The 21,091-nt window shown below is 41.0% G+C and overlaps 1 protein-coding gene across 3 annotated transcripts in view; it reads right to left on the bottom strand.

The window, feature by feature from the left end:
• Positions 1–21,091, bottom strand: part of Adcy8 (adenylate cyclase 8) — a 225,732-nt gene that overhangs the window by 118,285 nt on the left and 86,356 nt on the right. For all 3 annotated transcript variants that reach the window (XM_063231066.1, XM_003467348.5, XM_013149932.3), the window contains exons 3-5: positions 17,068–17,198; positions 12,903–13,014; positions 5,711–5,838 (exon numbers count right to left, since the gene is read on the bottom strand). In XM_063231066.1, coding sequence (XP_063087136.1) covers positions 5,711–5,838; positions 12,903–13,014; positions 17,068–17,198 — 371 coding nt within the window. The remainder of the gene's footprint in view (positions 1–5,710; positions 5,839–12,902; positions 13,015–17,067; positions 17,199–21,091) is intronic.

The following is a 21,091-nucleotide window of genomic DNA, read 5'->3' as shown; positions in this document are numbered from 1 at the left end:
TGCCTCGACCTCCAGAGTGCTGGATTCACAGTTGTGCATCACCAGCCTGAATGCCTTTTCTTCTATAGTGAAATGATCATTTACTTTTTTATCCTTCGTGCTGTTGATGTAATCTATCACACTGATTTATGTATGTTGAACCATCCTTGCATTCCTGAGATGATCCTACTTGATACTGGCAAATGATCTTTTATCCAATGAACTACTGAACTGATATACTAGTATTTTGTTGAGGATTTTTATATCTATATTCACTAGGGGATATTAGCTTGTAATTTTGCTTCTTTCTCTTTTATTTTTTCTTTTTGATGGTGTCTATAGATTTAGTATAAAGTTAGCTCTGGTTTCATAAAATGAGTTTTCAATATTTTTTCTTCAATGTTTTAGAAGAGTTGGAGAAAAATTGATATTTATTCTTCTTTAAGTGTCAAGCCCTAGACTGTTTATTTGGTGGATTTTTTTTCAGGTTATTTGTGATTCAATCAGTACCTTATCTGTTATTGGTATGTTAAGATTTTCCACTTCTTCAGTAGTGGAATGGTGTATGGGTGTATGATAGAAGGAACGGATTCACTTTTTATAGGTAATCCAATTTGTTGTTAAATCAGTTATAATAGTCTCATCATTTGCATTTTTGTGTCATTCACTATAGTGCTCCTTTATGACTTTATGAAGTGTGATTAAAATATGGTAAATACTTAAACTATTACAGTAAAAGACACATTGCCGTTAATCCCTTTCAAAACATCTCCATTACTTGCTTTGAATATACTTATCCTATAGTGCTTGCCAAGCAGTTCTGGAAGTCTTCTTATGACTGTCATGACTGTCTTGAGTCCTACAATGTTCAAAATGCTTACCATTCATGGTAATTTTGATACTGAGGAAGAGCCAGATGTTGCTGGAGGATGAGGAGTAAACATGGTGGATGAGGACACACATCGTCTTTATCAGCCTGCCTTTCTGTTACCTGGCACTTGTCAGCAGCACTCACTCTATTTTTCAGCTCACCTCTGAAAGACACTCAAGCACGTCCAAAACCTCTTCAGAAAGCATCGACGACAACAGAATAAGCACTTTTGAAGCAAAGGGGAATATTTTGGAGGGATTCTAACCACAATGTATCTTTGCCTGTAATCAATTTTAATAATTTATTATCTAAAATATTTTTCAATCACCCTGTATTCGATTGATCTTTTTTCATAGTTGAGCTAAAGATGGGTCAGTTTTATCTTCAAAAATACCTGATAGTAAGTTTTGCTGATTTTTTTGTTGCTTCTTAGTTTCTATTATTTACTTTCTTCTTCCTATTGACCTTGAAATAGATTTTTTTTCTTTTTTTGTTGTTGTTGGTGATGGTGATGATGTTTTCAGCTATTACGGTGTTTCTTTAAGTAAGTTTTTACCCCTCTCTCTATCTCTTCTTATTAAAGGTTTATGACTTGAAATTTGCTTTTCTAGTGCTGCACCATAATTCCCAAAGCTTTCCTTATTCCTTTTCATTCGTTTTTCCTTTTCTTCCTTGATATATATTTTCAAGTGGCCTGTCTTTGAGCTCGCAGGTTCTTTCTTTTGCTTGATTAATGATGCTTTTTATACTGTATATTGCATTTTTTCATTTTGATCATTATATTTTCCAAACCCACAATTTAGGCTTGCTTTTTAAAATCTTGTAAAATTTCATAATTTCCGTATTCTAGTTATTTGCTGTTTTTCTCAGTTTGTTGATTTGGTTCTTTGTATTTTTTGGAGCTCACTGAACTTTTAAAAAAGGTAGTTATTCCAAATTCTTCATCAGGTAATGCCCACATCTTCATTCCTCTAGAGTTAGTAAGTGGCACCTCACTTAGTTCATTCTCCTGACTTTCTTGAGCCTTGTGATCATTTGTCAATGTCTGCCCATTTGAAAAAAAAAAACCATAAGCACCTATTGCACCTGTCTGTGGAAGCCCTGCAGCCAGCATGGTGAGGGAGGATGCTGGAGTCCCAGGGCGACTGAGTCCTGTTTGCTGCTGAGCACAGTGTTGAGACTGGGGCTGCTGGTAATGTCTCAGAGATGCTGTGATCCAGTGATAGAGTTCACTGCACAGTCTGACATCTGGAGCTGTGTCACCCTATCAGATGCCAAAGTAGATCTAGAGGCTAAGTCCACCGGCTCCAACGTGCAATGTGAGATTGGGGAGAAGCTTACCCAATGGTACCTTACCCAATATTTTAGTTCAGATCACTTCCTTTCACTTCATTGAGCAAGTGGCATCCCTCTCCACACTCTACTTCATAGGAGCAAAGGGATTGTTGATGTAAGTAGTGTAAGATTGTCTTCATACTCTCTCTGGTGAATTTTTTCTTATTATTGTGTAACTGCTAGGTACTGCAATGTCTTGCCAGGTTACCTTAGTTCTCAGGAAGGTATTTTCATGTGTGCATAGTTATTTAAAATGATGTTTCTGCAAAAGTTGAGCATAGCCAAGCAGGACTTAGTAGTCCTGGCACCATAGCACACCCCAGCACCATGCTGGCAGCAAGGCTTTCGTAGACAAAGCCAATCAGAGAGTCCCACTCTGCATCTTGTTCTGCCCTTCTTTTGCTGCTTTTGCTGCTGATGCTCCAATGAGTGGCAGCTAACTCTGGCCTTTCCTAATTTTGGCACCCTGTCTTGATGTGTCTGTGACTGGAAAAAAATTCAATCACATATTTATACTGATAGCAAGGGACCCAACTAATTTTGAATGTTGGCTTTGAACTTGGGTAAGCATAAATATTACCTAAAAAGGCAACTACTGAATTGCCACTATCTAGTGGCAAAATTCCAAATGCCATTTCACCATCAGAGCACTGTCTTCTTTTCACTCTGGAGTTTGGGGCAGAGATGCTGATTCTGGGAAGATGTGCCAGAAAGCGGGACACGGAGAGACTCACACAGGATGCTGACAATACATCAAACAGGAATGCAGCTCGACAGCAAACTGGTGGGCATTAGATTTAAACACCACTCAGTGATTTATCGACATTTCCTTCCAATTCATGCAACATAATGTATTATTTCTGCAGACTTTATAGCTTCCGTTAAGCGTTTCATTTAGAACAAGAACTTTGAAAGCTGACTAAGCAAATAGTATCTGTGTAACTGACAGTTGGTTAATAGTATTAACTTTCTTAATAACTTTTATAACTGAGATTCTCATCTACACATTGGGTGCAAATAGTGCCCACCAGTCATAACTCAGAGTGCAGTGCTCAGCAAGCCAAGTGGCAACTCTGAGCCTTTGGCAAGCAAGGCTTGTCTGCCTCCTGAGCTGCTGTTCATTTATCTATGCCATGCTTTTTTGTTAACTAAAAGAATTAATGCTGGACCCAAGTCTCTTACATTATAATCAAGGAGTGTTTGGGTATTAATAGACTCTGACTCATGCCGTTAAAAAATGTTACTGAACTATAGTGTCCTTAAGAACTAAAAGCAGTACTTAATAAACTAACAAAAGAAAATGCCCTTGAATTATTTTAGTTTATCCAACTTTTACTTCTCGCTATACAACTCTAAAATTAGAAAGGGCACTTTAAACTGAGCACAAGATAGTATAAGATCTTTTCCAGACAGAGAAATAATAATGCTCAAAGGATCTTAAAACCTTTTGAAAATAGTTTATCATCTTTTTTTTTTTTTTTTTTTTTTTTTTTTTTTTTTTGCAGTTTAATCACTGCACCATACCTTCTGCTTAAGATCCAAGCACACATATGTATGGAATGTCTGTGGAAAGTTTTATTATTTAAACTTTTTTCTAAATGGCTACATGTAGGAGAAGAGTTGGGGAATTAAGGCCTCATTGGCCACCTCTGTGAGCACAAAAAAATGCATATTACAGGTTCTGGAGGAAAGTCAAGGCAGCCGAGATTAAGTTATTTGGCTGAGCATGTACTAATGGATACTGGGAAGCAGGTGAATCATGTTTTCCTTTGGTTGCTTGTACCCCTGTTTGAATGAATAAAAGACAAGCTAGAAGCTGCCTACTAGAGGCAAGAGCGTCTGTCTGTTCACATGTTCAGCTGACTCTGTGACTCTCAGTTGTTTCTCCCAGGTCAGGGAGAACAAGGTAGAGGGACTAAGGCCCCAACAAGTGGTGACTGGGTGGAGAAACTTGGAGAAAGGGGCTGACTGCTGGGGCAGGAGGGACCTGGGACCAGTCACATGGGTTGGCCAATCTGGTCTGCTGCAATTTTAGATCACCAGTTTTTCAAGCTGGTAAAGACTTCATAGTTGCCTCATCTAATTTCTTCATTTTGTAGAAAATAAATTCAAATGGTACCCTTATGGTAACTATGGGCAAAGATCCCTGGAAATGTGTCCAACAGTGTATTTCCAGGGCTTAGCACAGGTAGCTGACAATGGAAGAGCTCAATAACCCTTTGGTGACAGACTTAACTGATTGACCGAATAAAGCTCATACACCTGCTTAGTTGTGGAGTTCTCTGATCTGGGTGTCAGTCTCACTGTCTCTCTTGGAATCAGCTAAAACATCACAATTCATTTCAGTTTCAGGTAGGGACTCTTAAGTGTCCAAATGATAAACACGTATCATCAATAGCCGTTTTCATTTACTAAATGCTGACCGAAATGGAACTTTGAATTGTAACCTGTAGCTTCTTCTCTGCACATTCTTTAAGGGAATGAACTTCTGGATCTCTACAGGAGACAGTCAGAATGGATGTTTATGGTGTTTATAAACCACCAGCATACTTGGTCTTGGAGATCACAAAATGCTGAGTTTCCACCAAGCATCTTATGGCTAAGTAAGATAAACTCATCTTACCTGCTTCCTCCTGAGTCCTCTTCATGGCACTTTCTCATTACTGTCCTTGCCATGGTTGTGTGAGGCTGTAACACCGAGTCTACTATTTTGGAACCCAGAGAGGATTTCTGATAATACAGAACTTGTGTCCCAAAGCATACACTGTATAGTTCCAGAGTTACTCAGTCACTCCTTTGATTAAGCCCCTATTTGCACAATGTGCCTGATGGAAGACAAAAGCATTTGCAGGATACCCACAAAGTCCTTTAACGATTTCCTATTGGCCTTAAGATAAATTGCCACTCTTTAACACAGCCTGATAAGGCCTGGCCTATAGTCCATCTGTTACCACTTGCTCTACTCTAGTCTTTCTAGATGCCATTGCAGCATATCCTGATTTCTGTACATGTATGTCTTCTCTACAAAGCTCTCCACTCTCTACCCACATTTCAGGAAGACAGCTTAGACTTTTCTACCCTGGAAACCTTCTACAGCATATATTAGGTTGAATTAGCTTTTCCTCCTCTATTCTCCACAGTCACATGGATTCTATCTGTCACGGAGCTTCCTGTATTGCTTTGAAATTATTCTATACATTATTCACCTCTTCCTTTATACAGTACTCCCTCTGAAGGTGAGGAATATGCCCAACTTGTTTCTTACTGTATCTGCACAAAGACATTTGCAATACAAACTTGTGCCACAGTTAACTGAAAATGAAGAGTAGTTAGAAGACAATGAGGCTAACAGGTCAATTGGTTTATACGGGAGAACTAATAGGCATACACAGTTTTTGTGAAGTAAGTCAAAAGGCTCTGCATTTCACCATATACCACAAGTACCAGAAAGATAGATGGGATGTTGTGTCTTTCTTGTCATGCACATTCAAAGCCCTGGGTGGCATGAAGGATATCACAAACTACCTGATGGTTTTGATCATGCTGAGGCCCATTTCCACACAGCAGTGAGCGTGGTCCTGCCGGGGCTCAGGAAGTCCAGAAACACAGTAGTAGCAGTCCCCCAGGATTTTAATGCGAAGGCAGTGATGCTCCTGAAAGAGACAGAGTTAAAGTGCTGTGTCAGGAGGAGGATAAGTTCTTCAAAAAGTTTAAGGAAGAAGTCAAGCAGGGTCAAATGGTCAGGAGAACCCACATTAAATACTTCTACTACTGTTTTGTTTTGAATCTGAAACACCCTCCAATGACTGGTGTGCTAAAAGGTTTAATCCAAAGCTTAATCTCGGAAGGTGGAGGAAATCTTAAGATGGGCAAGTGGGAGGTCTTCAGCCACCAGGCTGTGGGCCCTAGAAGGGGATAGGGACCCCTGAACCCTCCTTTTTCTCTTTCCTTCCCAGCTGCTAGGAGGGAAACAGTTTGCTCTATCACATGCTTTCTGCCTTAATGTGCCTTGCTCTGGGCCCAAAAGTGGAGGGTAGGAGGTAGGCAATCAGTTATGGTCTGAACTTCCAACACTGTGAGCCTGTATACCTTTTCTCTCTTTGTAAGCTAATTATGTTAGGTATTTCATTACAATGAGGGAAACGAACACGGTTAGTGTTAGTTGTGGTTGGAATGAGTGGCTGTGGAGATGTCTTCTCCATCAGAAGTTCTGTGTAGGATCTGACTGTAGCTTTATTGGTAGAGTGTCTCCCTCAGAAAGCAGGATCCCAGGGCAGGGGAAGGGGAGTCGCTAACAGAAAGAGGCCAACTGAGAAGATGGCTCAGTTGATATCTTTGACATGCCAAGCTGTAGGCCACGGTGTTGATTTCTTAATCTCTTTGGGAGTTTGAACAACAAATGGATGAATTCACCTTCCCAGTTTAAAAAAATTAAATATCAATAATGGAAAAGCATCGGAACCAGCTTTGGTATTTCTTTGTGTGGGTCAGCTTTCAAGAACTTTGCCAGTCTTCCAAGTGGGCTCACATGCAATCTTCGGGACTCTGAGAATGTGCATAGTCATGCTAAGGTTATTTTCAAGAGACTGGGATCTTGGCTGCTGGCTACTTCAGTGCAGAGAGTTTTTCAAGAATGTTGCTCATGAGCTTCCATTCATAAGATAAGTGCAAAGCATTCAGCTGTTCTTTCTATAGTCTCTAGAGTATTACGGTAAGGACACAATTTTGAGAGTACTTGTTCAGTGGTACTGCCAGTGGCAAGATTTTGGAGCTCAAGTGATCATTGTTAAAGAAAAATATCAGGGACCCTGAGGGACTTTCATGAGGTACAACTTTCTAAAAAATTTTTTGCTAAAGAACTATGAAACAAATCTGTGAACAAACACCACAAACAATACAAATATGATCTACCAGCCCCATAATTTTGTAAAAGGGACTTTCTTAACAACAGCAAAAAAGTAGAATGATATATTCTTAGACTAAACTATTTACCTAAATAAACGTGAAGTTGTAAAATTCACATTTCTCCTATCATTTCTTAAACTTCATGCCCATAGGTTAAAAAAAATTCTCAGTTTTTGAGTAGAGGAAAGTTGGAGAGCCAGTGCTCTAATTGCTTCTCCTGATGTTTGCGGTCAGAAACCTGAGGGTGGAGAGAAGGGGTTGATGATGTCACCTACAGATGCCTTGTTGCACAGAGGCTGGCATAAATGACTCAACCTGATGGGATCCTGGGGCTGTTAGGGTCACCTGCACAGTTCTGCATCCCTGTGGACTATGAAGAGGAATGAAGGAAAAAAAATTAGCAGAAATCGCTTTGGTATAAAAGTGATTTTATACCAAAAAAAGATCAGGGATCTGCATTCTACTCCAATTTACCAGCTGTTTGACCTTGTAGGGTCCCAAAAGACACTGGTATGTGAGTTTTGATTCCTCCCACGTGACAAGTACCAAAATAATACACCTTGATTTAGTGCATGATAGACAAAGCATGGCTGTCACTCAGCAATGACAATGACAGCTTACACCCTCAAGTAAGCCTCTTATCTTGTCTCTTTGAACCTCACCACAAAGCTTTGAACAATGCAGGACAAGTGAATATCATGCTGTTTTATGGCTTTGGATATCCCAGGGCAAGAGATATAAAAACTTTCTCTGCCACAGATGGGCTGGCTCAGAGTTATCACCGGGACCAGATGTGGTATGCACCAACTCCATACCAATGATCTTCCAGGAAAACAGATGGGAAACCATTTTGGAGAAAGCCAAGTGGGGAAAGGAGCTAAGCACATACCACATGGCAGGCTATGTGTGAAATGTATCACGTTTATCTCTCTGCCTTCACAACCACTTTCTGTGCTGTGTGCCTTGGGATAGGAGGGGAACCATTTACCTGCCGAGGTAGAGGTCACAGGGCAAGCTGGAGGCAAAAGTGGAATGCCACCCATGCCTGTCTGAATTTCTTTCTCGACAAAACTGTAGGGATTATGACAAAATCCAGAATGACAAATTGCCTCACAAAAATACATATTTTAAAAAATTGTGTAAAACTATTTGCCACCCATTTGTGGCAAGCATTGAATAATCTTGTGAAGATGCTCATGCCCATCTTATAAATGGAAGGCAAAGCTGGTCGCCTCTGAAAATCTATAGGCTCCAAATAAATTGGATCCATCCCCCAGTTTATCATTTATCTATGTGTGCACACACATATGCATGTTTGTGTATCATGTATATCATATAAAATGCATGTAGTACATACTATGTTACATATATATGACTGCAGTGGTAGAAATACCCACATATATATATATATATACATATATATATGTATATGTGTATATATATATATATATATATATATATATATGTGTGTGTGTGTGTGTGTGTGTGTGTGTGTGTATGAGAAAGACCTGACTTCTTATCTGTCAGTTTGCAGATGTATTTTTCTTTTCATATTTTATGAGCTGTCAGATGCCTTAACAGAATTTTCCTAGCTACTTTTTTTTTCTTCTTCTTCTTCTTCTTCTCTCTTTTTTTTTTTAACCAGAAACTGCTTTGAAAAGTCCTTGGTAAGGAAGCCAAGCTCTTTGGGAAACTATGCTTAAAAAAATAGAATGAAGGTCTTCTTGCAAACTTAATTTATCAAACTTATCAAGAGAGTTTATCATAATCATTTTCCTACCATCTTGATGGCCTTGATATGATAGCAATCTTGGAAAGATCCAAGGAATTTATTGGACTACATATCCAAATAATAGATAAAACTGAGAGATAAGCATCAAGTTATTAAATATGGTTCTATTTTTGAGAGGTATTCAAAAATACAAACATGTACAATATCTGTGTTATAGACATCTTTAATGCTTGAATTTTATATAGTGAACAAGTATTTTTTTAATAAGGAGAAAAATCAATAAAAAATGAAAAGAGAAAATACTCTTGAAGCAAAATATCAGTGCCACTAATGTACTTTTGTTTCACTAATGTACTTTTTAAAAACAATTTATGTAAAAACTCATAACAAATCTTATAATATTTTTATCTAATTGTAATTTTACAAGTAACACATGAATTTATTGTCCTAGTAAAATTTAAACTGCAGATAGGTTAAAGGCCTCTTGGACAACAGCCCCTTGTTAGACACACATCTAGGAAGTCTAGTGTCCTGTCCCTCCCCAGAGGCTGTGGGAATTCACACCCACATGGTCATGCAATGCACTATCTTTCCTGTCCTTTAGCTATAAATGTACCATTCCATATTCATAGGTCAGAAAGAGGCTTTTTCTTGTAACTATATATCATGCTATACTTCTGTTCCTGTATGGAACATCTTTTTAATCTGTTGATTAGATCAACACAAAGTTTGACCCTTGCTAAAAGTTGAGGTGGTTTCTAGTCTTGACAGAAATTTAAGAGTTTTAGGTATAATGATGCCAATCATAGAACCATTAATACATTCTTTGTTGTAAGTCCTTCACTATTTGTGTAGTAATTTGGGTGAGGATGGAATAGGTGAAGACTCTTTGGTGTTTTAACCCCTCTATCAAGTCCAATCCCCTTTTATACAAAAGCAGAGCTTAAAATTTAGTTGATTAAGTGATTTGCCTAAGATCAGAGACAGAAAGAGCTACTGGCAGGTTTTCTTATTCTAAGGGGGCGGGGGAGGAATACAATTGTTTTCAACTGCAGCATTTCTCAGACTTGTCAAGGAAGGTCTCTTATAAGGTGGGTACTGAGGCATTTTGGATAGCAGTTGGGACAAGAAAAAGTGGGAGCCCTGGGAGTGACTGAGAGTGAATATATGGTGTGTCCTAGTTTTGAGTTAGCCTGTGCTACTTGACATGCGTTATTTAACTTATCCTTCATTTCAGTTCTGAGAGGGTGGCTAAGATCTGCAGCAAAAGGAGGCAGAACCTGTTGTATAATCCCAGGAGACACAAAGAGGAGAGAAGTGCCACTGAGTACTTGTTAAGTTCTCCACTCTCACACTCTAGGGTTAACTTCCTTTCCTACTTGTACTTAGCTCAAACCTTTTCTACAAAGCCTATTCTTACTCTACCTTTAGTAAATGCAAAACCTTGCTACTGTTTACACTTGTCTTGATCATTCTTTGCTCAGGACAGAACAAAACTAAACACTATTTCTAGAAGGACACTCCAGCACCCCAAAATTCACTAAGAACAGGAAACAGACTTAGAGAAGTCACCCTCCCAAGGTACAAGTCTAGCTCACTTCAGTCTTGCCTTCAAGCTGTGAAGTTTGTGTAGCAGCATCTCTCTGGTGTCTTTTAGCCTGCAGCATGGCTACAGGTTTGGAGCGAGAGCCTGTGCTCAGCTGACCGGGGTAAGTATCACGAATGCACTTCCTGATGGTTCTGTCCAAGTTTTTATTTCTTTGAGCCCCGGTCATTCAGTTTGTAAAATGGGAGCAATAAAAGCCTGCCTTGCAAGTTGCTTCAAGCACAAAGTGAGGCATTCCAAGCAAAGCATTCAGCACAGGGCAGTACATGTACCAGGTGGTTCATGAGTGTTTCATAGTTTTATCAAAATTGGTATTAAGGCTATTTCATCATAGCTATGCTTCATTTGATATTCATTTTTTCCATACAGTCTTTTAATTTCACCTATGCCTGAGATGACAGCCTTTGGCTTCTTGTACCCATTGGTACTTGACCAGCTGTGTCTTCTTACCTTGTTTGCTCTCTCTGCAAGCATAGAATCACCAAGACAGAAAGCTCAAGCTACAGAATGAAGCCTTCCTTCCTCAAAATGCTGCACCCTACCCTGCAAGATTTGTTTCTCTTTTCTTCTTCCTGCTCGTGTCTTACCAGAGTCTCTTATGCCCTTTATGCTCTAACAATTTGGAGCTACATAGAGCTCCCCAAACAAGCAGCATTTTTTTAATACTTCCTTGCCTTTGTACCAAGTCTCAACCTAAAAGGCACTTGTCTAATCTGATGCCAGGAATAGTTCTGTTCTACTCCATGTAGATATAGCCCTTGTGTAGCTTTATCTCTGAGGTCACCAGATCACTGCTCCACCCCTGGACATTGATGGTTCCTTTCTTTGTCCATCTAGATGCAACGCTGAAAGGAATTGTTATTCATGCTTTTCTCCAAATGCCTGGTCTCTCAGCTAAATCCACCCCTCCCATGAAGAGGAGAACAGCTTCTTGCCTCCTCTCTCTTCTATGTCAGCGTCTTATCTAATACTGTACAGTAGCTGCAACTTGTGCTTCAGGCTTCTTGGCAGGGACCTCATCTATACCCATTGTATCTTGCCCTGTTCCCTCTGGTTATCTCTTGGTTTCTCCACACAAACAAAATAGCTTTATATTATCTTGTTTGGCTTTCTGCCTAAGATATCCTTCTCTAATTTCATTACCTAGCTAAGTAACTAAGTGTGTACACTATGTGCAATAAAAATTTTTAATTCAAAAAATATGTACAATGATCCAGTCAAAATAATAAGATACAAAGCACCCATCTCATTCTGCAAATCACCCCATGCCATGCTCCTTCCCTAGAAATCCCCTGACCCTCATCCTACCACTCCTTGTAACTGCTGATCTTCTTTCTGCCTCTGTAGTTTTATCTTTAACAGAATGTGTTATAAATGGAGTCACAAGATATCTACTTTTGAGTCTCATGTTTTTTACTTTGCCTATTGCATTTGACATGTACTCATGCTGCAGGTATCAGCAGATCATTGGAGGTTTTTTGTTGTGAAATGGTATTCTGTTGGGTTTGCTTATCTCATTTTTAAGATTTGGTGTTAGTAGCACTTTCTCCAGGAGGTCGTCTCTGACCCAAGGGTTATGCGTGACCTGTGTGTTTCCATATCACTCAGGCTCGTGTTTGTGGTAGCACCACACAGAACTACCTATTGACATATCTCAGACTGCTTTTTAGGAACAGAGGTGTGTTTTCATCATCATCAAATTCCCACCATATAGCACCATGCACGACCCCCAGTAGGTGTTTTCCTACAAGTATGAAAGGCTCCCCTTTGAAGTGAAGTAGCCTTAAAATAGTACACTAAGCTAAACGCGACTCCCACCTAACACAATCTTACTTCCCACTACATTCCTATTTAAATTCAGAGCCCATGGCATTTCTTCTTGAGCCTGGTGCCCACTCTGTTCTTGAGTGTCTTCAGGACTTCAGAGTGTGCATGGTAGCAAATGTCCATCTCTCTCTGTCTGTTTTCTAGCTTAGCTGTGATCAAGCCAGTTGAAAAATGAAAGCAATGTCTTGGTTAAAAACAAAGCTTTCAAAATCAATCAAGCAAAATGGTGGTGGGGTGGTCCAGTAGATGCCTGGTTCTTGAGAACAGGCAAATTCACTGCAGAGAGTGGGTTTGGCTGGAAATTTAGGCAGCCTTCCTTGTCTAGGCTGGCACCCAGGCTGCAGCTGGATGGCAGCTGGCCATGTGCAGGGGGCATAATAATAGGGAAGTAAAAAGCAGATAGAAGACTGGTGTGATCATCATTCAACCAGCTGTCTCGCAACTGGGAGAATTAATCTGACAAACCTCCCATTCAAGACCGACAAATAACTAACATCAGTCCCCAGAATATGAGAGGGTCATGGGTCCATGCCCGAGGACAGGATGCAAAATAGGAAATGGCACTGATGAAGAAGGCTGTGCCCTCTCATCAATAACTCCACATGCAGTCCCTGCAAAAGAGTAGGAAGGAATTAAATGCAACTCACATGGGCCAGTCGATCAAATCTGGCAAAGAGCTCATTCAGCATCCTGACCAGCTCCTGAGCAGACAAGGTCGTAGAGAGGTTGGTAAATCCTTTAACGTCTGCAAAAAGAATACTAAACAGGGAAGGGGACAGGGTGAGAGAAAGCATATTAATATTTTAATCCATTCTGGAGCCATGTCAGCTCCATCCAAATAAATCAACTGTTGGTGGTGTGAGATTTTAGCTCTTCCTGCAGTTTCAGGAACAAGGGCTCAGTATTTAAAAAGTAGATCAGCAGCGAGAGTCCATCCTGGAGATCAGGGAGGACAAAGGGCCCAGTAAGAGCCTTCGGGCTATGAAGGGTTATAGAATGTAGGTAATGCAGAACACTCCAAGGGGAATTGATCCCTATGAACTGAACAGTTTGTTGAATAAAGCAACATAACTATGATTAACCTCCATATTTCCAAAATGAACAGTGATGCAGTTGTTGCGAACATAGCAAAACAGATGCAGGGTGTGGGAGGAGAACACAGAAGCTCATCACGGCAGAACCTAATGAAATACTCCCCGCCATAAGCAGGCAAATAAAATTAGGGTTTCTCAAAAGAGATGCAACGAGGCAAGGCTGGGAGACTTCAGGAAGAATGGCTGATGGCCTGAACTTGCGGGGCTTGTGAGAGTTTCAGTGAGGCAAGGTCTGACTCAGTTCCTATGGTTTAGTATAAGGCAAGAGGGGTGCTTCTCCATTGTCTTCTAAAAACCTAGCATTAGCTAGATGTGGTGGTGTACACCTGTAATCCCACACTCTGAGATGCTGAGGTAGGAGGATTCCAAGTTCAGTTCCTACTTGGGAAACATAGGGAGACCCTAGCACAGTAAAACACAACACAGTACAGCATAACACTTGACATAGTATGAGCATTAATCTGCTTATCAGGGCAGGGGAAATCTCTCCATTCTGGATCTGCGGAAACAGACTCAGAGATGACAGGAGATTTGCCCCACGTCCCTCTGGTGACATGTGGCAGACCTGGCATGGCCCACGGAAGGGCACAGCTCCACTCACCTTACTATGTCATCTCAGAAACCGCTGAAAGGAACAGTGGGATCCCCAAAAGGATGCATGCCATGTTTTTATCATTTCTGTGTCTCACCCTCCCTGAGACTTTATGGTCTACTTTATGAACCTGTGTTTTTGTCCATGCCACACTTGCCCCCAGCACAGCTTTGTTGCTTCTTGCTTCCTATTGAAACCCTACCTGTTTTTCATGGTCTCACTCACACGTCAAAACCACTCTTATGAAGGTTTCCCCAAGCATAGTTGTCAACCCCGTCTGTAGCCCTCTGCCTGGGTCTGAGCCCACTCTGTTATGACACTTAACAGTAGTACAGTCACAAGTGACTAAGTGAGCTCCATCTGTTAGCTAAAGGACATGAACAAAGTGATCAGTAGATCCTGCCTGCCCAGCACACAGTCAGCCTCATTCCATGCTTCCTGAGTTCAGTCAATGGAAACATTCAGAATTAAGTCTTTATCCCTCAGAGCACAGTGGTAGTCATCCCTGGCCTCCCTTGGAGATTGTAAAGGTGGAGACTCTAAAGTCCCTCACTAGAGCCAGAGCATCACATCTGCTTCAACACAAGTTCCAGGTGATAGGTGTGCACATTGAAGAGTGAGGAACACAGGTTTGAGAAACAGCTGCACAGTAAAGGCTCGGTGACCCAAAGAGCAGGGGCAGAACCCACTGCACACCCTGCCACCCCCAGAGCTCAAGGTCAGCAGCTGCCTTGACTTTTGGCATGAACATGTGGCCTGCCTACAGCAAAAAAGCACATCCTTTACTGATAGGAGACAATGAATTCTGAGATATATAATTAAGACTTACAAGTTTACAGGGAGATATTTTCAGGGAAGGGTCATCAAAGAAACAAACACACTGACTAAAAAAAGCAGTGGAGGAGAAGGAATGTGGGGGTGGGTTGCCATGAAGAGGATTACAGGTTTGGAAATAATTTTGACAGTGCTCCAAATGTTGCGGTGGGTCTGCCTTGGGGGCTGGGGAGGGGATGTAGCAGCCTGTCTGGCTTTGTTCTCAGACGCAGGTAATGGACCATGTTTGTCCGCTTGTTTTCCTTGTCTCTGGTTTTGTTTCAGCACTCCTCAGCCTCTCTGTGGCAAGAGAGGGCCCTCCAGCACTTCATCTTCCCGGCACCAAGGGCTCCAAGTCCTGGGCATTGTGTCACAGTGCTGAGCCAGAGAACCTTGGGTGGGGAGAGGGGCTCCTCGCTGGGTGGGGAGAGGGGCTCCTCGCTGGATTCTTCTTCCCTGGAAACCATGGTCAGGACTTAGAGCACTGACAAGGCGACTCAGGAAACTAGATTTTTAATTTAGAGTGGTCTAAACTTCTGGAAAAGGGTCTTGATAGAATAAATGAGCATGGCAGGACCACAAGTAACTGGAGCTGCTCTGGACTACCAGATCAGCAGAGGTGACTGGCAAAAGAAATCAAAAGAAACAGTGTTGTTTTTTTGAACTTGAGACTCACCAGTGTGATGGTGTGGATGTGTGGGCTTATTTATATTTCTTTTATTTTTTTTTAGAGGTAGTTACTTTTTCTTCTCTCTTTCTCCATGGTGACAGACACTTTCCTGTGTCACATATTATTGTGTTGATACGTATTTATGTAATTCATGTACATTTATCTCTTTTCTTTCAAAAGGCCTATCCAACTTCTGCTCACTCTGGACCTGCCCTGATCGTGTTAAGCCATACTAACATCAAAAAGGAATACCAGAACGATCTGCAAATGCCATGACTGCCTTCACTTGTGCTGATTCCTTTGTTCAGAATTCATGTCTTTTTTTTTTTTTTCACATGGCTGGCCCTGTCTCAGATGAGGCCAGTAAGGACCATGTCTTCCAGGAAAGCTTCTCTACACAAACCCCTTTCCCTTCTCTACCCCTACCCCTCCTCCTTCTCTATCCAGACCCTCCCCATTCTCAACCCATACCCCTCTCTCTCCTATACCCATACCCTCCCCTTTGTCTACCATTGCCCCTCCCCCTTCTCTAACCATACCCCTCCTCCTTTTGTATGCAAACCCTTTCCCCTTCTCTACACACTTCCCTCCTCCTTTTCTACACAAACCCTCCCCTTCTGTACACATACACATGCCCTATCTGTGTCTCTTTTCATGTTCAGTTATCAGTCTTTGCCTACGTAGTACTAGAACTCTGCTTTGCTGACTTAATAATGGAATTCCACACTGTGTTGATTGATGGGTACTACTGTTCTGAATTGGTATCAGTGAGCTCTTATTTTCTATGGGATTGATTTTTGGATCTGGAGTGCACCTCTTACCAGAGTTACCTTTTGATCAAAGACTGCTTGGCACACTGAAGCATCCAAATCAGGGTGTTGCATGTGTCAAAATCATGACTGCTCTGAGGTGTGTGTTTCTGCACATAGAATATGTAGAGATGCCAACAAGAGTTATCTCTCCCTCCTACTAAAGTTGGGGAGAAAGGGTTAAGTTTGTTTCTTTTTTGTAGAGCTGTTCAATGTATGGATTTTAACCCAATGTTTGGAAAATTTCTACCTTCTAATATTTTCTGGGAGGGAAATACATACAGTCACACAGCATATGCCCAAAATGTCAGATCCTTACTCTCTCAGCAGTTCTAGAAAATGACAGGGCTCAGTCAACCAGACCCTTCTACTGCAAACTTGAATATGAGTGGGAGTAAAGCCAAGTCAGCAACACCTGGTTCCTGCAGCAACAGCTGCAGTGGGGGTGCACTAAGCCAGGGAACGAGGGTGGGAAACATAAGCACTGGATTGATGAGTCTCAGTAGCCTAACTGGCCTAGTGTGCTGCTATGGTTTTGGTTGTTTTTTGGGGAGATGAGGGAGCTCTGAAGTTCACTGGCTTCTCTCCAGCCCATTTCACAGGCCTGCTTCTCCATCCTTCCCAAGTTATTCCATGAGCTATCCACAGCCTATCAATATATTGCTTTTCCTTTATTTAGAGAATGCAGGACTCTCTGATGAATAATCACTAGTTAATGAACTCATCAACCAAGTGAGGGAAGGCACTGACATGCAGGCAGGCAGAAGTGACAGCGATGTGATGGGAGCTGCCAGGCACACGGGAGTCAGCAGAGAACCTGGTGGTGTTTCTCACCTGACATTCTCATAGCGATGGATGTAGATGCGGTGGAACTGGTGCTGCAGGTGCTCGTCTTCCACGTTGGTCATATCATTGATCATCTCCAGGACCACAAAGCGGGGAAGCACGGACAACACGAGCCGCTCCTAGAAACAATGCAGTGGGACAGTGTCATTAGGCCCATCAGTGAGACTCTGGGGGTTAGTGAAGTATACAGAAGTCATGGAATCCTTAGACGAACTTTTTGAGGAAACGCTAATTTCACACCATTCTATGAACATGAAAAGTTCTTGTGGAGTACTTAGTATCTGTAAAGCACTGGTTCATTATTGGATATACTATGGAGAATGACACGAATGCTCCATGATTGAAATCAAGAATCAAGCTGGGTAATAGATTAATGGCTGGGAAGTTGATGTCTCCAGTATCAGGCTCTCCTGACATTCCAAGACAGCCACTGTTACCTGGGTCATGCAGTGATAGGCTGGGCTAACGAAAGATTCCAATTTGACAGAAGTCTCAAAGGTTTATGATTCAGTAGGCAAGTATAATCCTGAGATGATTTAAGAGAGCATAGAAAGTCTTGTGCTAAGAAGGATCTTGTCCTGGAGTATAATTCTGGGATGCCTCGAGGGGGTGTAGATGGTTTTATCCTAAGAGGAGTCGACGGGAAATCTCAAATGTGTGGCACTCATAATCCCAAAATTAACCATTGTGAATTTATGGTACCCAACACTAAAGCAGTCAGGAGGGGTGTGATCTAGAAGGGTGTATTGTCCCAGGCTCCTCCCTCCTCTCTGTGCTGTTTGGCTGCCATGGTTTAGCAGCTTGCCTCTGCCATGCCCTTCTGCCATGCTGTTTCTTCCTTGGAGCCCGCCAACTTTGGATGGAAAGCCATAAAGCAAATAAACCTCTCTTCCTTTAAGGTGAGGATCAGATATTCTGCGATGGTGATGAGAAAACTGACTAACACACAGACCATGGTCAAGGCAGAGGCCAGATGATGATGGTCAAGAGAAGACCTTAGCACTGGCAACCTATGGCGATGGCAAGAGAGTGGAGAGCAGTGTCTATGGGGCTGGGTCCTGAGTGTGCTTGAAGGGGAGTGGGTGCAACAGCTATTGAGCTAGAGAACGTGGGAGAGACCCTAGGCTTATGAGAGAGTGACTCTTATCAAAGACGAGAGGAAGTGAGACACACAGAAGACCTGCAGAGCTTGGAAGTGGGGACCTCATTCATGGCAGAATAATACCATTTTAATTGTATTTTTTTAATTTTAGGAACAGTTAGTGCTTATATTGTTTGGTCAACTTTGTATGATTATATCTGGTAATCTGAGCAACTATTTTGAAAATAAAATATGCAATACAATAACCAGTGCCAATTTCCTACCATCTTGTTTTGAATTGTGTTGCTTTCATTGTAGTTTTATTCTCTTTAAAATAAAATAAAATAAAATAAAAAAAAACTAAAAAGGAATAAAAATGATGGTATGGAATTTTAAAACAAAATAATAGATTAACACTGGTTAATATACTGTATATTGTTATCTTCAAAGTAGTTATTCAGATTATAAGATATAAGCATGAAAAAATGACCAATTAAACAACCTGTTCTTTTTGATGAACTAACAGAGATTATTAGTATAGTTATGTATCTTGGAGCCTATATATATTATTTCTCTTTCTTTTTTCCTTTGCCCTATCTCAGTTGTTCTTTCCTTTTGAGCAGTTTCTTTCCCGTTCACTTTCACAAGAAATTAGGTAATTTCTTTCTATGGTGTTCACTGCTCTATGTAGAAGTAAACTAACTGGTTAACTAGCAACAGAAACTAAATCTTAGGAAGTCCCTGTATTATGGAAACCAACCAAGATTCTGGCCTCTGCCTCATGATTTGCTCTAGGGTTGGACAGAGTTGAAGACAAGTGGTTCCAGTTGCTCAAATCTTCAGTTATGTGTGGATCTTAGGTATTGTCACCAGCCATTTTCTCATGTGTTTTGCACAACACTCAGAAGGTCAGCACAAAGATATCACTATTTCTTATAAAAACTGAGTCTGGAAGAGATGAAGTGATTTGCACAGCCCATGCCTCAGGTTACAATCCTTCACCACTGTTTCTTGATAGGATTTTTGGTAGGACCCAAAACCTTGGATCTTGAGTCTGATAGGAGTTTGTGTCCTGCCTCCATCACTTCACAGACATATGGTATCAACCCTCTGTGCCTTAGTTCCTCTCTCTGGCACATCGCAATGACATTGTCTATTTTCATGAGGTTGCTGTGAAAATTCAAGGAAATAAAATGTGTGAGGGACCTGGCATGATTCCTTCCTCCCTCCTTTGTCCTCTACATAATCCTGCCTCTCATGCAAAGGGCTTTATTAGTGAAGTGCTCACGAGTGTCATGTGATGACACTTTTTCCTTTCTTGAAAGCTCTTCCATCCTGGGTGTGCTTTTTGTAAATGCCACTACATTGTGTCCTTGAATGGTCACTAGTGCTGTTTGTCAGCTTCCTAGGTACTTATTATGGCCCTGTTCATATACTTGCTGCTGGGGCCACTGATGCTCTGCCACTGTGGAAGAGGATTTATGAAGACACCATCTGCAATACTTTGGCCTCTCTGTGCAATCCAGGCAATGGAGCTTCAAACATACCCTAGGCCCTGTGTTCAATTTATGCAAGTGTTTAATTACAAATTAAGCTTTTACCAGTGCTGCATGAGGGATGATTTCTATAACCAGAGTGACAGTAAAAGGGAAGCCAATAATACTGGCCATTCAAAGGTGGTTGTATCAGTCAGGTTTCCTGTTTCTGGGATATAATACTGTATGCAACACTCACAATTTCAGGGGCAGTGGTCAGAGTTTTAAAAATCTCCTAAGGTAATTGGATTTCAAGATGGACTGAGAACTGCCAGCTTCTTCTGTATCAGATACTTCTAAGCACATGGTACCATTACTGTACTTCTGCCAAAGAGGTGCTTACAGAAAAGACCAAATACATGTTTCTAGTCTACCAATTGCCTGGGGGATAAATAGCAGAATTCAATCCAAATTTCCCAAATGGAGTTCTTTCTGCTATATTAGCACTAATCCTACAACATATATTCTAATCCCCAGGCATCTGATCCATAAGCTTTTTAAAAATAAGTCTAAATTGAGGCAGCAGGTGTAATATTTCTAGCACAAGGATATAAGCATGCAATGAGGTCTCAAAGAAGAAAGCATCCTATCCTATTCAGTAAGGGAGGTTGGAGACAAGTTCTCAAATGAGGATCTTATGTATCAGACATCTCTGTATTAATTATTATATTCATTTATTCGTCAACTGATAAATATATATTGAGAATTTCCTATGTAAAATCCCAGTTCTAGGCATAGGACAAATGCAAACAATAAGACAGGCAAGGTCGTAGAGGGAGGTTGTATAGGTAAAGGCCAAGAAGATCCCTGGCAGGCTTGACTGGGTATTCACCCTCACTCATCACTGTCTACACAGCAATGCATCTATCCACTATGGACCAGGCAGTGATTTGAGGAGCATCACATACAATCTGCTGTAGTTACCATAACTCTAAGGTGGTGATATCTCATTGTAGTTTAATAAATGGGAAAACTAAAGCTCAGACAAATGAAATAACTTCCTAAGATATACAGCAAAGAAGGGCCAGAGTCTTGTCTTAGACTCCAGAGCTTCCTGGAAACTTTCTCTGATCTTCTCAAAGAAACCCATTTCTGAAAAACTCACTCAAAGATTAATTCTCCAAAGTGGAGACTTCCTTTACCATTGAAATTAGAAGACCATGAAAATGTCTACAGTTAAACAAAGTGTCTGCATGGTGCTTAATGATTATTTAGTTGAATTCTAACGAAATCAATGTAAAAATGAAGTGAAGCCCAAATTTTTGTGGCCATATATGCTGCAAACTAAAAGAAAATTTTAATGAGAATTTAAGGACTTTTGCAAATATGTCCCAATGGGGGTCTGTTTTTAGGAATTCAGCTGCTGCTGAGATGTAGGAACTCTGTGTTGTATCTT

This window comes from Cavia porcellus, unplaced genomic scaffold, assembly GCF_034190915.1.
Source record: "Cavia porcellus strain 051 isolate PalLab524CR breed Dunkin Hartley unplaced genomic scaffold, mCavPor4.1 scaffold_19, whole genome shotgun sequence".
NCBI classification, from domain to species: Eukaryota; Metazoa; Chordata; class Mammalia; order Rodentia; family Caviidae; genus Cavia; species Cavia porcellus.
Note: the sequence above shows the minus strand (reverse complement) of the source record. Positions and strands in the feature narration are given on the sequence as shown.